The sequence below is a fragment of the Salvelinus namaycush genome, chromosome 17 (genome assembly GCF_016432855.1).
Source record: "Salvelinus namaycush isolate Seneca chromosome 17, SaNama_1.0, whole genome shotgun sequence".
NCBI lineage: Eukaryota > Metazoa > Chordata > Actinopteri > Salmoniformes > Salmonidae > Salvelinus > Salvelinus namaycush.
Window position 1 is genome coordinate 23,104,679 of NC_052323.1, and position 22,746 is coordinate 23,127,424.

General features: G+C 44.5%; 1 protein-coding gene across 1 annotated transcript in view; it reads left to right on the plus strand.

Moving 5' to 3' along the window:
* The window catches only part of LOC120062156 (protocadherin Fat 1-like), a 47,064-nt gene extending 25,760 nt beyond the window's left edge, over window positions 1-21,304 (plus strand). The window contains exons 20-31 of the mRNA XM_039011962.1: window positions 398-595; window positions 3,129-3,954; window positions 4,473-4,595; window positions 4,832-4,989; window positions 7,620-7,939; window positions 8,059-8,219; window positions 8,360-8,513; window positions 13,329-13,439; window positions 13,708-13,996; window positions 14,082-14,427; window positions 14,695-14,811; window positions 21,126-21,304. Coding sequence (XP_038867890.1) covers window positions 398-595; window positions 3,129-3,954; window positions 4,473-4,595; window positions 4,832-4,989; window positions 7,620-7,939; window positions 8,059-8,219; window positions 8,360-8,513; window positions 13,329-13,439; window positions 13,708-13,996; window positions 14,082-14,427; window positions 14,695-14,811; window positions 21,126-21,304 — 2,982 coding nt within the window. The remainder of the gene's footprint in view (window positions 1-397; window positions 596-3,128; window positions 3,955-4,472; window positions 4,596-4,831; window positions 4,990-7,619; window positions 7,940-8,058; window positions 8,220-8,359; window positions 8,514-13,328; window positions 13,440-13,707; window positions 13,997-14,081; window positions 14,428-14,694; window positions 14,812-21,125) is intronic.
* The last annotated feature ends 1,442 nt before the right edge of the window (window positions 21,305-22,746 follow it).

Sequence of the window (22,746 nt, forward strand, 5' to 3'; positions counted from 1 at the left end):
ACACTGACTACACTTCTTAAATGAAGTGAGGTTTACCTGGAGGGTGCAAGTTAACTGAAGTTAAGACGCCTCAGAAACGTTATTGGGTGCCATAGAGTTGCACTTGAAGCAGATGAGTGTAAGGAATAGTGTGAGGTACAGATACAGGATGTATAGCTGAGAATAGAAAGGATAAACGAGGGAGCTTCATTAAGCCTCTGAACAGTAGCTCCTGAATCAACATCGAAAGGCATGGATATGGAATCTCTCTCCCTCTCTCTCTCCCCCTCCCTCTGTCTCTCTCTCCCTCGCTCTCCCTCCCTCTTTCTCTCCCCCCCCCCCCCCCCCCCCCCCTCTGTCCCCCTCCCTCTGTCTCGCTCTCCCTCCCTCTTTCTTCCCCCCCCCCTCTCTACCCCAGGAGAGTGTCCCAGTAGGGAGCAGTGTTCTCAAGCTGACTGTAACAGATAGGGATGCCTCCCACAACGGCCCCCCATTCTCCTTCATCATCCTTGGGGGAGATGAGGGAGGCTCCTTCCTAATAGACCCCCAGGGAACCCTCAGGACCACCACACTGCTGGACCGCACAGTAAAGGACCACTACATACTACATGCTCAGGTTGGACTACATTCACAAAATGCTAATTAGGCTAACAGTAGTATTACACTTTTCTGAAATGTGTTTTGTACTTGATACAGTAAATGAATAGTAATAGATCAACCATTGAGGTGACTGAAGGGTGGTATATCTGCTGTCTGTATCAGGGAGCACCAGTAGGTTCACTGGACACGGCCATAAGCAAACAGGGAAACGCTCATCCTAGTGGCCGGGGACTTTAATGCAGGGAAACTTAAATCAGTTTTACCTCGGCCAGGTCGCAGTTGCAAATGAGAACTTGTTCTCAACTAGCCTACCTGGTTAAATAAAGGTGAAATAAAATACAATTTCTACCAGCATGTTAAATGTGCAACCAGAGGGAAAAAAACTTGAGACCACCTTTACTCCACACACAGAGATGCGTACAAAGATCTCCCTCGCCCTCCATTTGGCAAATCTGACCGTAATTCTATCCTCCTGCCCAGTGAGACGAGCCTACCAGACGAGCTAAATTACTTTTATGCTCGCTTCGAAGCAAGTAACACTGAAACATGCATGAGAGCATCAGCTGTTCCGGACGACTGTGTGATCACGCTCTCCATAGCCTATGTGAGTAAGACCTTTAAACAGGTCAACATTGACAAGGCCGCAGGGCCAGATGGATTTCCAGGATGTGTACTACGAGCATGCGCTGACCAACTGGCAAGTGTCTTCACTGACATTTTCAACATGTCCCTGACTGAGTCTGTAATACCTAATACCTAATGTTTGAAGCACACAACCATAGTCCCTGTGCCCAAAAACACAAAGGTAACCTGACTAAATGACTACCGACCCGTAGCACACACGTCTGTAGCCATGAAGTGCTTTGAAAGGCTGGTCATGGCTCACATCAACATCATTATCCCAGAAACCCTTGACCCACTCCAATTTGCATACTGCTTCAACAGATCCACAGATGATGCAATCTCTATTGCACTCAACACTGCCATTTCCCACCTGGACAAAAGGAACACCAACGTGAGAATGCTATTCATCAATTACAGCTCAGTGTCCAACACCATAGTGTCCTCAAAGCTCATCACTAAGCTAAGGACCCTGGGACTAAACACCTCCCTCTGCAACTGGATCCTGGACTTCCTGACAGGCCACCCCCAGGTGGTAAGGGTAGGTAACAACAGATCTGCCATGCTGATCCTCAACACGGGGGCCCCTCAGGGGCTGCGTGCTTAGTCCCCTCCTGTACTTCCTGTTCACTACAGGAAAAGGAGGACCGAGCACTGCCCCATTCTCATTGACAGGGCTGTAGTGGAGCAGGTTGAGAGCTGCAAGTTCCTTGGTGTCCACATCAACAACAAACTATCATATACCAAACACACCAAGACGTCGTGAAGAGGGCACAACAATGCCTATTCCCCCTCAGGAGACTGAAAAGATTTGGCATGGGTTCTCAGATCCTCAAAGTTATACAGCTGCACCATTGAGAGCATCCTGACTGCATCCCTGCCTGGTATGGCAATTGCTCGGCCTCCGACCGCAAGGCACTACAGAGGGTAGTCCGTACGGCCCAGTACATCACTGGGGCCAAGCTTCCTGCCATCCAGGACCTCTATACCAGGCGGTGTCAGAGGAAGGACCTAAAAATGGTCAAATACATCCTAGTCATAGACTGTTCTCTCTGCTACCGCACGGCAAGCGGTACCGGAGCGCCAAGTCTAGGCCCAAAAGGCTTCTTAACAGCTTCTACCCCCAAGCCATAAGACTCCTGAACAGCTAATCAAATGGCTCCCCATGTTCACTGGAAACACAGGAATGGTTGAAGGGTTGTATACCTGCTGTCTGTATCAGGGAGCACCAGTAGGTTCACCGGAAATACAGGAATGGTTGAAAGGGAAAGGGTGATACCTAGTCAGCTGTACAACTGAATGCATTCAACTGAAATGTGTCTTCCGCATTTAACCCAACCCCTCTGAATCAGAGAGTTGCGGGGGGCTGCCTTAATCGACATCCACTTAATCGGCACCCAGGGAATAGTGGAAGGGTAGTATACCTGCTGTCTGTATCAGGGAGCACCAGTAGGTTCACTGGAGACACAGGAATGATTGTAAACTTATGTGATCATAACAGAGTTTGTACAGATTGCTCTAATTCCAGTATTGATTCTCTCCTTTAATCCCAGAGTTTGTACAAGTTGCCCTCATTCCAGTATTGATTCCCTCCTTTAATATCAGAGTAGGTACAGATTGCCCTCATTCCAGTATTGATTCCCTCCTTTAATATCAGAGTAGGTACAGATTGCCCTCATTCCAGTATTGATTTTCTCCTTTAATCCCAGAGTTTGTACAGATTGCCCTCATTCCAGTATTGATTCTGTCCTTTATCCCAGAAGCAGCAGTGACCACCAGTCCACCAACACCAAATCAATGGCACTTACAAGCCTGTTATTTTATCCTCTTAACCTGAAGTGAGGAATTCAAGCACTGGGTAGTGATTATAGTGATAGGTTGTAATAATGATGTAATGGTTGTGGTTCTGTTGTGTTATGTTTCCTCAGGTGCTAGACAGTGGCAGACCACCAATCCTGGCCTCCACAGTGATCAATATCAGGGTGATCCAAGAGAGCCTCCACCCCCCTGCTATCCTCCCCCTGGAGGTACTCATCTCCACCCCAGGAGAGGCCTATCCGGGCGGGGTGCTGGGTCAGATCCGAGCCACTGACCAGGACCTCTATGACTCCCTGACCTACAACCTCCAGCCCAATTTAGCCAATACGCTACTGTTCTCCCTGTCCCCTTCAGATGGCCGTCTGGTGACCCGGCCGGGTCACGTCCTCAAGCTGGGCCACTACCTGCTCAACGTCACCGTTACTGACGGACGCTTCACCACGGCAACCGGTGTCAGTGTGCACGTCCACCAGGTGACCAAGCGCATGCTGGAGAGCTCCGTGGCCGTCCGTCTGGCTGGGGTGGGCCCCGAGGAGTTCGTAGGGGAGCACTGGAGGGGCTTCCTGAGGGCGCTGCGCATGGTGGCAGGGATCAAGAGGAGTGATGTCCAGCTGGTCAGTCTGCAGCCCTGTGAGCCCCCTGGTAGCCTGGATGTCCTGCTGGCTCTGGAGCGGTCACCTCCCGGTAGCCCCCTGACCACTACCAAGGACGGGATCCTCCTTCGTAAGCTCAATGCCTCTGTGGGTGCAATCCAGGAGGTTACAGGCCTCCGCGTGGTCAGGGTGTTCAGGAAGCTATGTGCAGGCTTGGACTGTCCTGCCATGCTCTGTAGTGAGGTGGTCACCCTGGACCAGAACTTCCTGACCACCTACAGCACGGCTAGACTCAGCCTCATCACCCCGCCACATCACAGATCTGCTGTGTGCCTCTGTAAAGGTACATCACGCATCACACGCATCACACACAACACCACACATCACACCTCACACCTCACACCTCACACACCACACACCACACACAACCACACATCACACACCACACCACCACACACACAACCACACCACCACACCTCACACACCACCACACCACCACACACCACATAACACACCAAACATCACACACCACCACACATCACACACCACCACACATCACACACCACATAACACATCACACACCACATAACACATCACATAACACATCACACACCACATAACACATCACACACCACATCACACACCACATCACACACTACCACAACACACCACACACCAACACACATCACATATCGTCAAGTTATTGATAAAACAATAGAAGTCGTCCAATACACTACATTTCGGCCGCATCCCAAATGGCACTTTTTTCCCTACAAAAAGTAGTGCATTGTATAGGGAATGGAGTGCCGTTTAGGATGTGTCCTCTCCCTCATTGTAATGATTTGATATGTTCGGTACTAGGTGGTGAGTGTCCTGTGTTGAAGCTCTGTGAGGAGAAGCCCTGTCCTGAGGGATGTGTGTCCAACCAAAGAGAGGGACCATACAGCTGTGTCTGTCCACCTGACCAACAGGGAGGCTGCTCAGGTACTGTCTGTCACTCAAACAACCAAACAGATCATCAACCAAGATAGTGTTTCAATGACTGTTTCTTTAGTCTAACTTTGCTAGACATTATTCTCACATTCAAGATGAATAGAATGGCTCCTGTTTCTTCAGATCCGATATAACCATTACTTCAGTCACCAGCAAAACCGATATTAGTAACAGAGATGGAAGATGTCACATAACTGATCCGTCTACATGTTATTTTTAAACCACAGGAGGTCAGTCTCTATGGTTCAGTGGGAAGGGTTACATCAGGTACCGTCTGATGGAGAACCGCTATAGAGAGGAGATGAAACTGTCTCTCAGACTGAGAACCTTGTCCCACCATGCCACTCTCCTGTTTGCCAGAGGAACAGACTACTGCATTCTAGAGGTAGGTCTATAGATAAGTCCCAGATGGCACCTATTCCCTATATAGGGCTCTGGTCAATAGTAGTGCACTATAAAGTAGTAGGGGATAGGTCACAAGTTGCTGTTGGTTGTTCAGTTAGGAAAATCAATAATTACATTTTAATAAAACAGGCCATAAACTCAGGATTTAAACTTTGAGAAGAAATGACAGTGAATACAGTCACTACAACACTATACTGTACACATGTAGAGACACTCACATGCTTCATTGGAAAATAGTATGTGTTTAGTCAGTATTCTCTAACATCACATTGTCTTGTGTTCAAAATGGCACCCTACTCCATCTACACAATTGATTAGGTACACCAATCTAGTACCGGGTCGGACCCCCTGTGTCCATGAAGGGGTGCACCTGGTCAGCAACAATGTTCAGTTACGCTGTGTAGTTCAAATGTTGCTCAATTGGTATGAAGGGACCTAACGTGTGCCAGGAAAACATTCCCTACGCCATTACACCACTGCCACCAGCCTGCACCGTTGACACCAGGCAGGATGGGGCCATGAACTAATGCTGCTTACGCCAAATCCTGACTCTGCCGTCAGCATGACGCAACAGGAACCGGGATTCGTCAGACCAGGCAACGTTCTTCCACTCCTCAGTTGTCCAGTGCTGGTGAGGGCGTGCTTCTTCTTGTTTTTAGCTGATAGGAGTGGAACCCGCTGTGGTCGTCTGCTGCAATAGTACGTCTGTGACAAAGACTGACGAGTTGTGCATTCTGAGATGCCGTTCTACACACCACTGTGGTAATGCGCTGTTATTTGTCCACCTGTTAGCTTGCACAATACTTACTATTCTCCTTCAACCTCTCTCATCAACAAGCTGTTTTCGCCCACAGGACTGCCGCTGAATGGATGTTTTTTGTTTGTCGCACCATTGTCAGTAAACCCTAGAAACCATTTTCGTGAATGGGGTGGTGTACCTAATAAACTGGCCCCTGAGTGCACTATATAGGGAATAGGGTGCAATTTGAGACATACCCATTTGTGATGAGTAAAAACTTAATCCAATATATCATATAGTTTTGACAATATTGAAAAAAAAAAAATTGCTGCTCTAGTTGACTGTACCTGTTCCAAAGTTCCAGTATTTTTCCTTCATAGCTTCTTCTCCATCTTCTTTTTAAATAGGGAGGCAATTTCTTTTCAGCACTTTTATGTCTGATCAAAACTTGTTTTCGCATGGCTTTCTTGTCCCTCTGCAACAGAGATATGGTGCGCAGTATGTGTGGAACATCGAATCGCAAAAAAATCACAGTATCGAATTTCAATATACACTACATCACCAAAAGTATGTGGACACCTGCTCGTCGAACATCTCATTCCAAAATCACGGGCATTAATATGGAGTTGGTCCCCCTTTGCTGCTATAACAGCCTCCACTCTTCTGGGAATGCGTTCCATTTGATGTTGGAACATTGCTGCAGGGACTTGCTTCCATTCAGCCACAAGAGCATTAGTGAGGTTGGGGACAGATGTTGGGTAATTAGGCCTGGCTCGCAGTCTGCGTTCCAATTCATCCCAAAGGTGTTCGATGGGGTTGAGGTCGGGGCTCTATGCAGACCAGTCAAGTTCTTCCACACCGATCTCGACAAACCATTTCTGTATGAACCTCGCTTTGTGCACAGAGGCATTGTCATGCTGAAACAAGAAAGGGCCTTCCCCAAACTGCTGCCACAAAGTTGGAAGCACAGAATCGTCTAGAATGTCATTGTATGCTGTAGCATTAAGATTTCCCTTCACTGGAACTAAGGGGCCTAGCCCAAACCATGAAAAACATTCCTCCTCCACCAAACTTTACAGTTGGCACTGTGCATTCGGGCAGGTGGTTCTCCTGGTATCCGCCAAACACAGATTTGTCCGTCAGACTGCCAGATGGTGAAGCGCAAATCATCACTCCAGAGAATGCGTTTCCACTGCTCCAGAGTCCAATGGCGGCAAGCTTTACACCACTCTAGCCAACGTTTTGCGTTGCGCATGGTTATCTTAGGATTGTGTGCGGTTGCTTAGTAATGGAAACCCATTTCATGAAGTTCCCGGTGAACAGTTCTTGTGCTGACGTTTCTTCCAGAGGCAGTTTGGAACTCGGAAGTGAGTGTTGCAACTAAGGACAGAAGATTTTTACGTGCTATGCACTTCAGCACTCGGCGGTCCTGTTCTGTGAGCTTGTGTGGCCTACCACTTCACGGCTGAGCTGTGTTGCTCCTAGACGTTTCCACTTCTCAATAACAGCACATACAGTTGACCGGGACTGACTTGTTGGAAAAGTGCCATTCTATGACGGTGCCATGTTGAAAAGTCTCTTAGCTTTTCAGTAAGGCCATTCTACTGCCAATGTTTGTATATGGAGATTACATGGCTGTGTGCTCAATTTTATACACTTGTCAGCAACGGGTGTGGCTGAAATAGCCGAATCCACTAATTTGAAGGGTTGTCCACATACTTTTGTATATATAGTGTATATAGAATAGTGAGAATCGCAATACATATCGAATCGGTACCAAAGTATCGTGATAATATCGTATCGTGAGGTCCCTGGCAATTCCCAGGCCTAACAGCCATTTCCTATCTTTATGTACCCACTCCTGCCCCCAGATAGTGGACGGTAGGCTGCAGTACCAGTTTGACTGCGGCAGTGGCCCAGGCATCGTCTCTATCCACAGTGCCCAGGTCAGTGATGGCCAGTGGCACACCGTATCCCTTGAGGTAAACGGCAACCACGCCATGCTGGTTCTGGATCAGCTCTACACGGCCTCGGGCACGGCACCAGGCACACTCCGCTCCCTCAACCTGGACGGAAGCCTGTTCCTGGGTGGTGTTTCTGAATCCGACCAGCAGAGGGCAGCAAAGACAGCCTCACAGCGTTTGCCAGTCTCTCACAGTCGTGATCTACAGGGTTGTATGGAGGCAGTCAGGTATTTGATGTTTCCCTCCCTTTTATCAACCTTTTTGTTAAAAAATATATTTTTGTAACGTGATTTGTGACAAACTTGCTTGTGAAATGACTAAATAACTGTTGATTTTATTTTGTCAGGTTTAATGGCTATGATCTGAACCTGGACAGTGAGGCCCAGGCCCATGTTCTAGTAGAGAAGGTGGTGGGGGTGACACCAGGCTGTGGGGCCCTCCCTGTCCCAGACTGCTCCTCTCAGCCCTGTGTGAATGGAGGAACCTGCTCCACTCTGCCTCATGGAGGTAGGAGACAGACACCATTTATTGACATAGATAAATCACCATACAGTCCTATTCACAGTCTATACAGAACATATTGGTCTCAAACATCTTGTTATCCTATATATATTATTTTGTACATTATACACTTGTTTCTATTGCAGGTTACTTCTGTAAATGCAGTGACTTGTTCATGGGGTCTCACTGTGAGGTGACAGCTAGCCCCTGTTCCTCCAACCCCTGTCTGTATGGAGGAACCTGTGTGCTGGACAACCAGGACTTTTACTGCCAGTGTAGAGGACAGTACTCAGGACCACGGTACATAGAGCAGTTACCCATTATGAACTGAAATTTGGAATAATGTGTCCCAATTGGCACCCTATTCCTTTGTAGTGCACTACTTTTGACCAGGACCCTTAGGGTTCTGGTTGAAAGTAGTGCACTGTATAGGGAACAGGGTGACAGTTGGGACATAACCAATCGTGACCTTGAGATTCTATTTGACATCTTGGTAAAAAATTAGTTATTCACATAGAGTTGCTCATTAGGTGGTCCTTTACATGTGAGATCTGTCAGATTTGTTCTAAAGTAAATTTACAATGAAAAAAAATGAAAAATCTGAATGTTCTTTGTGCGCAAACACCTTTTAACTTGATGCCTTAAGGTTATATCTGCAATCCAATCACATAATGTTGGGCTGCCAATCAAAATTAACTGTATGTAAGGTCATATACTTATTGAGTCATGAAAGAGGAAGACATCACAAAATAGTTCTGGGACTTGAAAAATACTCATTAACTCCGTACTATACATTTTACAGGTAGAACCTTGTAGTTCCAAGTTCTTGATTATTCATATCATGGGTTCTAGTCCCAGGTCTTCGATTATTCATATCATGGGTTCTAGTCCCAAGTCCTTGTTTATTCATATCATAGGTTCTGGTCCTCTTTTTCCCAGCACTTAATACATACAGGTGCCTTAGGGCATGTTTAAGGCCCTTAGGAGAGGCATTGCTGCTTTTGTCTTGTTCTATATCAATACGAAAACCTCCAAGGAAGAGGTATTTCACAAAAATGTCAAACTTGCCACATTTGATTTATAACTAGCAAGTAGTTTACTGACTTTGGGTGTCAGAGACCAGACACACATATCAGTTTACTCATCCAGAGCTAAGCTTTAGCAATGCTGCTAGTTATCCATAGGATATAGTGTATTTGTCATTTTCGAGAGCTATCGCTTTAAGAAATGTGTGATGAACATGAATTAATATATTTGATGTGATTAGAAAGAAGGAAGGCTATTCTCTTTATTTAATCATTAAATGTCTGTACTTCTCTATGGAAATGTGAATTATTTTAACATTCCGTGCCAGATATAACCTTCCCTCTGGGCACAGACCTCAGTTCAACACAGAAATATCTCATTTACATAAGTATTCACACCCCTGAGTCAATACTTTGTAGAAGCCCCTTTGGCAGCGATTACAGCTGTGAATTTTTCTTGGTAAGTCTTTCCACACCGGAATTGTACAACATTTTGCCATTTATTCATTTCAACATTCTTCAAACTGTCACATTGGTAGTTGATATTTTTATTTATTTTTATTTCACCTTTATTTAACCAAGTAGGACAATTGAGACCTAGTTCTCATTTACAACTGCGACCTGGTCAAGAAAAAGCAAAGCAGTGCGACACAAACAACAACACAGAGTTACACATGGAATAAACAAACGTACAGTCAATAACACAATAGAAAAAATCTATATACAGTGTGGGAAAATGAGGTAAGATTAGGGAGGTAAGGCAATACATAGGCCGTAGTGGCGAAGTAATTACAATTTAGCAATTAACACTGGAGCGATAGGTGTGCAGAAGATGAATGTGCAAGTCGAGATACTGGGGTGCAAAGGAGCAAAAAAATTCAAAACAATATGGGGATGAGGTAGTTGGATGGGCTATTTACAGATGCAATGATCTGTGTGCTGCTCTGACAGCTGATGCTTTAAGTTAGAGAGGGAGATATGGGTCTCCAGCTTCAGTGATTTTTGCAATTCGTTCCAGTCATTGGCAGCAGAGAACTGAAAGGAAAGGCCAAAGAAGGAATTGGCTTTGGGGGTGACCAGTGAAATATACCTGCTGGAGCGCATGCTACGGGTGGGTGCTGCTATGGTGACCAGTGAGCTGAGATAAGGCGTAGCTTTACCTAGTAAAGACTTATAGATGACCTGGAGCCAGTGGGTTTGGCGACGAATATGAAGCGAGGGCCAGCCAACGAGAGCATACAGGTCGCAGTGGTGGGTAGTATATGGGGCTTTGGTGACAAAACGGATGGCACTGTGATAGACTGCATCCAATTTGCTGAGTAGAGTGCTGGAGGCTATTTTGTAAATGGCATCGCCGAAGTCGGGGATCGGTAAGATAGTCAGTTTTACGAGGATATGTTTGGCAGCATGAGTGAGGGATGCTTTGTTGTGAAATAGGAAGCCCTTTCTAGATTTAATTTTGGATTGGAGATGCTTAATGTGAGTCTGGAAGGAGAGTTTACAGTCTAACCAGACACCTAGGTATTTGTAGTTGTCCACATATTCTAAGTCAGAACCGTCCAGAGTAGTGTTGCTAGATGGGCGGGCAGGTGCGGGCAGCGATCGGTTGAAGAGCATGCATTTAGTTTTACTTGCATTTAAGAGCAGTTGGAGGCCACAGAAGGAGAGTTGTATGGCATTGAAGCTTGTCTGGAGGTTAGTTAACACAGTGTCCAAAGAAGGGCCAGAAGTATACAGAATGGTGTCGTCTGCGTAGAGGTGGATCAGAGAATCACCAGCAGCAAGAGCGACATCATTGATGTATACAGAGAAAAGAGTTGGCCCGAGAATTGAACCCTGTGGCACCTCCATAGAGACTGCCAGAGGTCCGGACAACAATTGCTGAACATACATTTTCAGTCTTGCCATACAAGTATATTTAAGTCAAAACTGTAACTAGGCCACTCAGGAACATTCACTGTCTTCTTGGTAAACAACTCCAATGTAGATTTGGCCTTGTGTTTTAGGTTATTGTCCTGCTGAAAGGTGATTGCACACAGAGTGAGCCCATGCAACTTGTTATGTGACTTGTTAAGCACATTTTTACTCCTGAACTTATTTAGGCTTGCAATAACAAAGGGGTTAAATACTTATTGACTCAAGATATTTCAGCTTTTCATTTTTCGAAAAACATAATTCCACGTTATGGGGTATTGTACACTGCTCAAAAAAATAAAGGGAACACTTAAACAACACAATGTAACTCCAAGTCAATCACACTTCTGTGAAATCAAACTGTCCACTTAGGAAGCAACACTGATTGACAATAAATTTCACATGCTGTTGTGCAAATGGAATAGACAAAAGGTGGAAATTATAGGCAATTAGTAAGACACCCCCAATAAAGGAATGGTTCTGCAGGTGGTGACCACAGACCACTTCTCAGTTCCTATGCTTCCTGGCTGATGTTTTGGTCACTTTTGAATGCTGGCGGTGCTTTCACTCTAGTGGTAGCATGAGACGGAGTCTACAACCCACACAAGTGGCTCAGGTAGTGCAGTTCATCCAGGATGGCACATCAATGCGAGCTGTGGCAAAAAGGTTTGCTGTGTCTGTCAGCGTAGTGTCCAGAGCATGGAGGCGCTACCAGGAGACAGGCCAGTACATCAGGAGACGTGGAGGAGGCCGTAGGAGGGCAACAACCCAGCAGCAGGACCGCTACCTCCGCCTTTGTGCAAGGAGGTGCACTGCCAGAGCCCTGCAAAATGACCTCCAGCGGGCCACAAATGTGCATGTGTCAGCATATGGTCTCACAAAGGGGTCTGAGGATCTCATCTCGGTACCTAATGGCAGTCAGGCTACCTCTGGCGAGCACATGGAGGGCTGTGCGGCCCCACAAAGAAATGCCACCCCACACCATGACTGACCCACCGCCAAACCGGTCATGCTGGAGGATGTTGCAGGCAGCAGAACGTTCTCCACGGCGTCTCCAGACTCTATCACGTCTGTCACATGTGCTCATGTGCTCAGTGTGAACCTGCTTTCATCTGTGAAGAGCACAGGGCGCCAGTGGCGAATTTGCCAATCTTGGTGTTCTCTGGCAAATGCCAAACGTCCTGCACGGTGTTGGGCTGTAAGCACAACCCCCACCTGTGGAAGTCGGGCCCTCATACCACCCTCATGGAGTCTGTTTCTGACCGTTTGAGCAGACACATGCACATTTGTGGCCTGCTGGAGGTCATTTTGCAGGGCTTTGGCAGTGCACCTCCTTGCACAAAGGCGGAGGTAGCGGTCCTGCTGCTGGGTTGTTGCCCTCCTACGGCCTCCTCCACGTCTCCTGATGTACTGGCCTGTCTCCTGGTAGCGCCTCCATGCTCTGGACACTACGCTGACAGACACAGCAAACCTTTTTGCCACAGCTCGCATTGATGTGCCATCCTGGATGAACTGCACTACCTGAGCCACTTGTGTGGGTTGTAGACTCCGTCTCATGCTACCACTAGAGTGAAAGCACCGCCAGCATTCAAAAGTGAACAAAACATCAGCCAGGAAGCATAGGAACTGAGAAGTGGTCTGTGGTCACCACCTGCAGAACCATTCCTTTATTGGGGGTGTCTTGCTAATTGCCTATAATTTCCACCTTTTGTCTATTCCATTTGCACAACAGCATGTGAAATTTATTGTCAATCAGTGTTGCTTCCTAAGTGGACAGTTTGATTTCACAGAAGTGTGATTGACTTGGAGTTACATTGTGTTGTTTAAGTGTTCCCTTTATTTTTTTGAGCAGTGTATATAGGCCAGTGGTTCAAATATGGCTGTAACACAACAATATGTGTAAAAAGTCAAGGGGTGTGAATACTTTCTGAAAGCACTGTACCTTTATGGTGAGGACCTTAATGGGTTATGAAAGAAGAAATCACTACAAAACAGTTCTGAGACTTTAATGCTCATTTTCTCTGAACTATGCTTTGCGCAGATAGAACCTTATAGTGTTAGTCACATGTCTGCTATCCCGTGGGGTTGGACGTTTCTCATAGCATTGTTGTTGTTGGTGAAAAATTGAAGAAAATAGATGATGTATGGGAAGTTAAAAAGCGTGTTTATGTTCCAGGTGTGCGGTTGGTCCGTACTGCAAAGATAACCCCTGCAGAAACAGTGGACATTGTATCGACAGTCTGGATGGGGCTGTGTGTGAGTGTGAGCCGGGTTTTCAGGGAGAACGGTAAGCAGAAACATCCATTACTCTCACTAACCCGCTTTCTTCCACTCCGGGTTTGGTTTGACACATCCATGATGTCACACTGTGCCAGAGCTGCAATATATACTGTATATAGGTTCTGGATATATGCATCCCAAATGGCACCCTATTCCCTACATAGTGCACTACAGAGCTCTGGTCAAAAGTAGTGCACTATATTGGGACCATTTGGAACACACTCCATATAGATGCTGTATGTGAATGTGACTCTGGACGGTGTTCTTCTGCCCAGGTGCCTTGGGGATGTAAATGAGTGTATGCAGACAGAGAGCCTCTGCTCTAACGGAGGTGTGTGTGTAAACACCTACGGCTCCTTCAACTGTAGCTGCGTGGTGGGGTTCGCTGGGCGGCAGTGTGAGCTCGAGGTGTTGGTCAGGAACGAGCTGCTGTTCACCAGCTGGTCCATCGGCCTGGAGGAACTCCTGGGACTGGCCTTGTTCCTGGTCACCATCTTCGGCCTGTCTCTGCTCTTTGTAGCCGTCCGGAAGAGGGCCAAACAGGACGGATCTAAGGAATATGAGGTATCATATCTGTTGTCAGTAAGTGATTGATTGTATTTTTGAATATATGACAAATAATTGTGACGTTCGAAATTTGAACCTTAAGGATGAAGATGGTAAAGAGTTCTTTGGGAGAGCTTACCTGGAGGTCAAGTCCAGCCGGGGAGTCCCAGTCTACTTGGACGTTCCACCACAGATCCCAGTTAGACCCATCTCCTACACCCCTAGTTACCCCAGCAACTCACGCCACAACCTGAACAAGGGTTCCTGCGAAGGCCTTGGGTTGGTGGAACCCACAGAGCACAGCACCCCTGACCCAGACCCCGTGCACATGCTGAGGAGAGGGGTGGCAGTGTGCAGTGTGGCTCCCACCCTGCCACGCCGCCTGCATTCCAACACCCCTTCAGAGACGGAGTCCATCCAGAAACCCTGCTGGGACTACCATTATGATGGTGAGAGAGCAGATGACTGGAGGCTGGGAGCAGGAAATGAGAAGACACTGTTTTGTCATTCATAGTTTTCACATTTTGACCTATCAGCTTTACTTTGATAACGTGCATGTATTTTTATTGTAAACAACAAAATTAAATTGCACATTTGATGTGGCTTTACATATAGTACAGTATGATAGCTTTGTGTTTATGGTGAATCAAACAATCTTGTCTTCATTAGCAAGGTCATAAGGATGAATAAGTGATTTGTATCTTTGTCTCCCCCAGAAGAGGTAGTGGAGCTGGATCCGGTCTCCACTCAGAGATCTAGGAAAGACCTGGAAAACCGTGGCAGTGCCTCAGAGTCACTCTGTTCCTACCAGTCAGGATCAGGAGATGAGAACGGTAGGTTTCGTTACTCGTCCAAGATGACAGGGTGAGACATCAGTGTAAGTGCTGGAATCCAGGCTAATGCATGTTATTAGGCAACACCTTCTACCTGTAATGATACCTCCGAATGAGTGTTCTCTCTTATGTCACTTGTCCTTCTTCCTCTCCTTTTCTCTAGTCTCAACTCCAGTTTGGATTAAATCTATGCACAGCCCCAGGTCAGGGTTTAACAGGGGACACAGTGTAAGTTGTCATTTACATTGACGTTGTGGGAAGTAGCCCAATAGTCTCCTGATAGTCTTACAATCTCTTGGTAGTCTCCTGATAGTCTGGCAATCTACATGTACAGTACTGATAGTTTGACAGTCTCCTGATAGTCTCCTGATGTAAGTGTAATATCACATCCTTGTGTTGTCTTGAACTCTTGTGTTAAGTGTAGTTTGTGGCTTCTGTGGTTCCAATCCATACCATTAGCATTTGTTTATTCTGAAACATATGGTTAAATTCCCATCTATTTATTTCCACCTCCATTACTCAATGGAGTATTAACCCTATGTAGTTTTTGGTACATTTATTGTGTGCTAATGTTAGATTTCTCTTGTTACTCCCTCCTTAGCCCTCATAGGACTTCAATCACACAGTATTTACTGTGGAAAATAAGGTATCATTCCTATCTTATACTACACTAGTTGTTTCAGGAGATAGTTGTGTTCAGGGAGGCAGGAGATAGTTGTGTTCAGGGAGGCAGGAGATACAATGCCTTGCAAAAGTATTCATCCCCCTTTGCGTTTTTTCCTATTTTGTTGCATTACAACCTGTAATTTAAATTGATTTTTATTTGGATTTCATGTAATTGACATACACAAAATAGGCCAAATTGGTGAAGTGAAATATATATATATTTTTTTAAACGGAAAAGGGGTGCATGCATATGTAATCACCCCCTTTACTGTGAAGCCACCAAATAAGATCTGGTGCAACCAATTACCTTCAGAAGTCACATAATTAGTTAAATAAAGTCCACCTGTGTGCAATCTAAGTGTCACATGATCTCAGTACGTATTCACCTGTTCCGAACGGCCCCAGAGTCTGCAACACCACTAAGCAAGGCGCACCACCAAGCAAGCAGCACCATGAAGTCCATGGAGCTCTCCAAACAGGTCAGGGAGAAAGTTGTGGATAAGTACAGATCAGGGTTGGGTTATAAAAAAATATCCAAAACTTTGAACATCCCACGGAGCACCATTAAATTCATTATTAAAAAATATAAATAATGTGGCACCACAACAAACCTGTCAAGAGAGGGCTGCCCACCAAAACTCACGGACCAGGCAAGGAGGGCATTAATCAGAGAGGCAACAAAGAGACCAAAGATAACCCTGAAGGAGCTGCAAAGCTCCACACCGGAGATTGGAGTATATGTCCATAGGACCACTTTAAGCCATACACTCCACAGAGCTGGGCTTTATGGAAGAGTGGCCATAAAAAAAGTAATTGCTGAAAGAAAAAAATAAGCAAACATGTTTGCTGTTCGCCAAAAGGCATGTGGGAGACTCCCCAAACATATGGAAGAAGGTACTCTGGGTCAGATGAGACTAAAATTGAGCTTTTTGGCCGTCGAGGAAAACACTGTCTGGAGCAAATCCAACACCTCTCATCACCCCGAGAATACCATCCCCACAGTGAAGCATGGTGGTGGCAGCATCATGCTGTGGGTATGTTTTTCATCGGCAGGGACTGGGAAACTGGTCAGAATTGAAGGAATGCTGGATGGCGCTAAATACAAGGAAATTCTTGAGGGAAACCTGTTTCAGTCTTCCAGAGATTTGGACGGAGGTTCACCTTCCAGCAGGACAATGACCCACTGAGACAACACAGTGTAAGTGCTGGAATCCAGGCTAATGCATGTTATTAGGAAACACCTTCTACCTGTCTTCCAGAGATTTGAGATTGGGACGGAGGTTCACCTTCCAGCAGGACAATGACCCAAAGTATATTGCTAAAGCAACACTCCAGTGGTTTAAGGGGAAACATTTAAATGTCTTGGAATGGCCTAGTCAAAGCCCAGACCTCAATCCAATTGAGAACCTGTGGTATGACTTAAAGATTGCTGTACACCAGCGGAACCCATCCAACTTGAAGGAGCTGGAGCAGTTTTGCCTTGAAGAATGGGCAACAATCCCAGTGGCTAGATGTGCCAAGCTTATAGAGACGTACCCCAAGAGACTTGCAGCTGTAATTGCTACAAGGTATTGACTTTGATGGGGTGAATAGTTATGCACGCTCAAGTTATGTTTTTTTGTGTTATTTGTTTGTTTCACAATAAAACACATTTTGCATCTTCAAAGTGGTAGGCATGTTGTGTAAATCAAATGATACAAACCCCCAAAAAATCCAGATTGTAAGGCAACAAAATCAGAAAAGTGCCAAGGGGGTGAATACTTTTGCAAGCCACTGCAGTTGTGTTTAGGGAGTCAGTAGATGAGGTAATGTTGGCTGTAATTGGTTCTGGCTCGAGGTCCCAGTGGTTCTGGCTCGAGGTCCCAGTGGTTCTGGCTCGAGGTCCCAGTGGGTCTGGCTCGAGGTCCCAGTGGTTCTGACTAGGTCTCAGTGGTTCTGTCTATATCCTTACATGCAGTATATGCTCTTCAGTAGGCATCAGTCCAATACACTGACTACCATGGGTGTTAATTTGGCTCTTTGTAGTATAAACTCTTGATTTTAAACTTGAAATATTTTATTTCTCTCTCAGCTGTCATTACTAGGCTTGTGATCTTCAAAACACCAGAGGTGATGTGCTTGTCTTCTCTCCTCTCATGCTCTGTTAGCTTACCGTAGCGAATGCAGAATGGTACTCCGAAAGGACCGTTTAACAATGTGCTGGCTTGTAAATAAACCCTCTATAACATCTTACCGTTGAATGTGCTGCTGAAGGCCTGCGGGTGTCTAATCTGATTTAATACAGAGGAGATTTCACAATGATGTTGTGAAATCACTAATTATTAGGTGTCCGCCCACTCTGCACAGAGTGGGTGAAAACGTGTTTGGTGATGGAATTTCACCAAGACAAATATGATTGTTCATGTTCTGAATCACTCCGTGAGGTCTTTCTCTAACATATCATTAACATTGTATCCTAAAAGTTGGATTTTGTAACGTAATACATCCAATAATACGTACCAAGAGCTTCTCACAGTGACTTTTGAGGATTTTATATGCTGTGGTTGTCTGCAAAGTTTTTTCTGTGGGTCGCTTAATTATACAACGGGTGGGTCTAATACTTGATGCTGATTGGTTAAAAATGCATTCCAGACAGTGTCTATTCCACAAGTTACCATCGGCTAAATCTATGACGTTAAAATGCCTATTTACTCTGTTCCGTCTGACTGCGCAATCCACAGTCTCATCAGCTAAGACAGGCATTTTATATACTAGATCTACATTCTAAAAAGTATCTAGACATTATCTCCCATTTCTTTTAGACTCGCATTTGTTTTTCAACCGCGGAGATGTGTAATAACCTTGCTGTTTGTTTCAATATTGAAATTCAGTCTCCAGCTGTTCTATGGTAATGAATGTGGTGCCGCGACGAAACAGACAGGCTGGCAGCTTTTCTCAGCCAGTCGAAATCATGAATCAGCATTTTATGGATATATACAAAGAAATGTCAATAGAAAAACACAAAATGCAGCTAGTTTGTTGTCATTCCAACTTCAGTTTGAAATAAATCAAATCAAATTTTATTTGTCACATACACATGGTTAGCAGATGTTAATGCGAGTGTAGTGAAATGCTTGTGCTTCTAGTTCCGACAATGCAGTAATAACCAATGAGTAATCTAACCTAACAATTCCACAACTACTACCTTATACACACAAGTGTAAAGGGATAAAGAATATGTACATAAAGATATATGAATGAGTGATGGTACAGAACGGCATAGGCAAGATGCAGTAGATGGTATAGAGTACAGTATATACATATGAGATGAGTAATGTAGGGTATATAAACATAAAGTGGCATAGTTTAAAGTGGCTAGTGATACATGTATTACATAAGATGGCAAGATGCAGTAGATTATATAGAGTACAGTATATACATATACATATGAGATGAGTAATGTAGGGTATGTAAACATTATATTAAGTGGCATTGTTTAAAGTGGCTAGTGATACATTTTTACATAAATTTCCATCAATTCCCATTATTAAAGTGGCTGGAGTTGAGTCAGTATGTTGGCAGCAGCCACTAAATGTTAGTGGTGGCTGTTTAACAGTCTGATGGCCTTGAGATAGAAGCTGTTTTTCAGTCTCTCGGTCCCTGCTTTGATGCACCTGTACTGACCTCGCCTTCTGGATGATAGCGGGGTGAACAGGCAGTGGCTCGGGTGGTTGTTGTCCTTGATGATCTTTATGGCCTTCCTGTGACATCGGGTGGTGTAGGTGTCCTGGAGGGCACTACCCTCTGGAGAGCCTTACGGTTGTGGGCGGAGCAGTTGCCGTACCAGGCGGTGATACAGCCCGACAGGATGCTCTCGATTGTGCATCTGTAGAAGTTTGTGAGTGCTTTTGGTGACAAGCCGAATTTCTTCAGCCTCCTGAGGTTGAAGAGGCGCTACTGCGCCTTCTTCACCACGCTGTCTGTGTGGGTGGACCAATTCAGTTTGTCCGTGATGTGTACACCGAGGAACTTAAAACTTACTACCCTCTCCACTACTGTCCCGTCGATGTGGATAGGGGGGTGCTCCCTCTGCTGTTTCCTGAAGTCCACAATCATCTCCTTTTGTTTTGTTGACATTGAAATAATGTTTTTAATGAAATTGTCTATCAATCATTATTTGAATATGTTGGAAATTAAATGAAATGTAAAAGACTTTGAAAATAAATAGCTTGCGGTACGCTCAGTGCTTCGTTGACATTTCATAGAGATACACTTGTTTTTTTGAGAAATGTATCATTAATAGCGTATACTAAAAAAAGCGTATATTAAAATGTCATGTCTCAAAATGTATATCTACAGTGGAAGTCGGAAGTTTACATACACTTATGTTGGAGTCATTAAAACTCGTTTTTCAACCACTCCACAAATTTCTTGTTAACCTTTCTAGCGCAGGCGTTCCGCTAGCGGAACCCCTCGACAACATTCCGCTGAAAAGGCAGCGCGCGAAATTCAAAAATATTTTTTATAAATATGTAACTTTCACACATTAACAAGTCCAATACAGCAAATGAAAGAAACTTATTGTTAATCTACCCATCTGTCCGATTTCAAAAAGGCTTTACAGCTAAAGCACAACATATGATTATGTTAGGTCAGAGCCAAGTCAAAAAAACACACAGCCATTTTTCCAGCCAAAGATAGGAGTCACAAAAAGCAGAAATATAGATAAAATTAATCACTAACCTTTGATGAGCTTCATCAGATGACACTCATAGAACAACATGTTACACAATACATGTATGTTTTGTTCGATAATGTGCATATTTGTATCCAAAAATCTGTTTACATTGGCGCGTTACGTGCAGTAATGTTTTGATTCCAAAACATCAGGTGATTTTGCAGATAGCCACATCAAATCCCAGAAATACCCCATAATAAACATTGATAAAAGATACAAGTGTTATTCACAGAATTAAAGATAGACTTCTCCTTAACGCAACCGCTGTGTCAGATGTTTAAAAAAAATAATTGCGGAAAAGGCATAATCTGAGTATGGCGCTCAATCCAGCCAAAGAAATATCCGCCATGTTGGAGTCAACAGAAGTTAGAAATAACATTATAAATATTCACTAGGATTAAATGTCAGGAATTGTGAAAAACTGAGTTTAAATGTATTTGGCTAAGGTGTATGTAAACGTCCGACTTCAACTGTGTCTTACCTCTATGTTGTTTTATGTCCTACTGATTGGAGAAGACAGATGATGAGTTTAGTTACTGTGACCCTAATCTTGGCCATCCTACAAGGGTAAACTTTTTAACAGATTATGATGGAGACATTGGTTTTCTTAGTGGAGAGTCTACACATTATTTTACCTATTGTTTTTTAGATTGGACACCCTATAATTATCCACAGTTTATATTCTCCAAACCTCTTATCAGACTATTCTCCAACAATGGTCACAGTAACAGACTACTGAGATGATCTATGCATGTCTGTATTTGTGTGTAAGGGGAGACAGACACTTTGAGAGAATCTAATTGTGTACTAATTATAAAGCTAAATCACATCTCATTCACAGCGAAGCACAGCTTATTTGTGCCAAAATATGAACCATTGTTACATAGTTGTGATGCTTGTTTTTCACTGATAACATTTTCGCCCTGAATAGGCTATCACTGGGACACATCTGATTGGATGCCGAGTGCTCAGCGTCCCGTAGACCAGGAACTGTTGCAGTGTATATGTATAGAAAAGCCTGCCCCCTCCTGCACTGACTCTGACCCTGAGCTCCTCAACCTTGACTGCTATGTAGGAGGTATAGACATTGAGAGTGACTCCACCAACTGATTTCCTTTCTCTGGATCTGGATGATGTCCACCTACCTGTTAGGCCTCAGGGCCAGTTATGATGACTCCATCCAGACACATACTTCACCTGTAGCCAGCAGGGGGAAAGCATTTACCAGCACCAGCAGCACCACCTCTACCCTACAGACCCCACTATATAGGGACACAAAGTGACCCCTTGGACATGAGCTGTGGATAGGAGCTCAGCGGCAGTGTGCCCGTCTCCCATGCCTCCAGCTCTGACCTGTCAGGCTTGGGTGAAGGGTCAGAGTGACCAGCAGGCATGTTTGGTTATCTCACACCCTAACCTCTGGACACAAGGCCTCTGACAGGCGACTAAAACTATAAACTTAATTTAGAGAATTCAGAGATAGACCCTGATGATCAGAGCGTTAGCGCTCTATTGGAAATATGTCTTGGTAGTCTTAATCAAATCTACTTGAAACAAAAGTATACATCTCATACACATGGTTATGGGCTTTAAAAAAAGAAGACACCTTTACCATGTCAGATATAGAGTTAAAATGTATTACACTTTGAGTTTGCATCCCAATATTATACTTTATATACTTCACAGAAGACTGAAATATAACATAACCGTGAGATTTTTGGTGTGTTGTAAAATAATGTTTATTAGTTATGAAATTCTAAAAAATATTAATAACATTCCACCCATGAGGCCACTAGAGGGCAATTTGGTCATTTGACTGCAGGAAAGGTGTAGTGAATGTTATGTAATTTTAGAAGAAAAAGCTCACACCTTACGTCCATCTGTAATGGCTAATACTGTAAATACCATACATGTCTGCATATTCTCATCAGTGACATTGCATTGCATGAAGCTTATGTTAGGTTTATACTGATTATATATTAATTAGCTATTTAATTGTACTGTACAATAAACATTTATATGAATGATTCTGTCATTGAATCATTGCTGTTACGTTTGTTTTAATAAATGAATACAGATCAGTCAGCAGAAGGGACAGCAAAACAGTTTTAGCATTAGCTATCCTGTTGTCCTGCCATACCCTGCTATCATCAGTAAGGAAAGAGGAAGAGGATGAGAGGAAAGTCCTCTCTTCAACCTCAAGCTCATTCTTTTAAAAAGGGGGTAACAGTTTCTAACTTCTACTTCGGACTGATATGTTTAAAGTTGGACTGAATAGGACTTTCACCAAAGAATGAAGAATTTTACTTTGGAACACTTTCAAAAAACGTAATTTACTCCAGTTTAACTTGTGAGATGTAAAAGAGCTGTGTTCTTCCCAAATGGCACCCTATTCCCTATGTAGTGCACTACTTTTGACCAAATCCCATACGGGTGTAATGCACCATGTAGGGAATAGGGTGCCATTTGGGATGCATTCTTGGGCTTCAAAGGAAGACTGCTGCTCGTCCCCTCACCAGATGCACTTGACTTGGTGGTCATCTAGCCTGTTG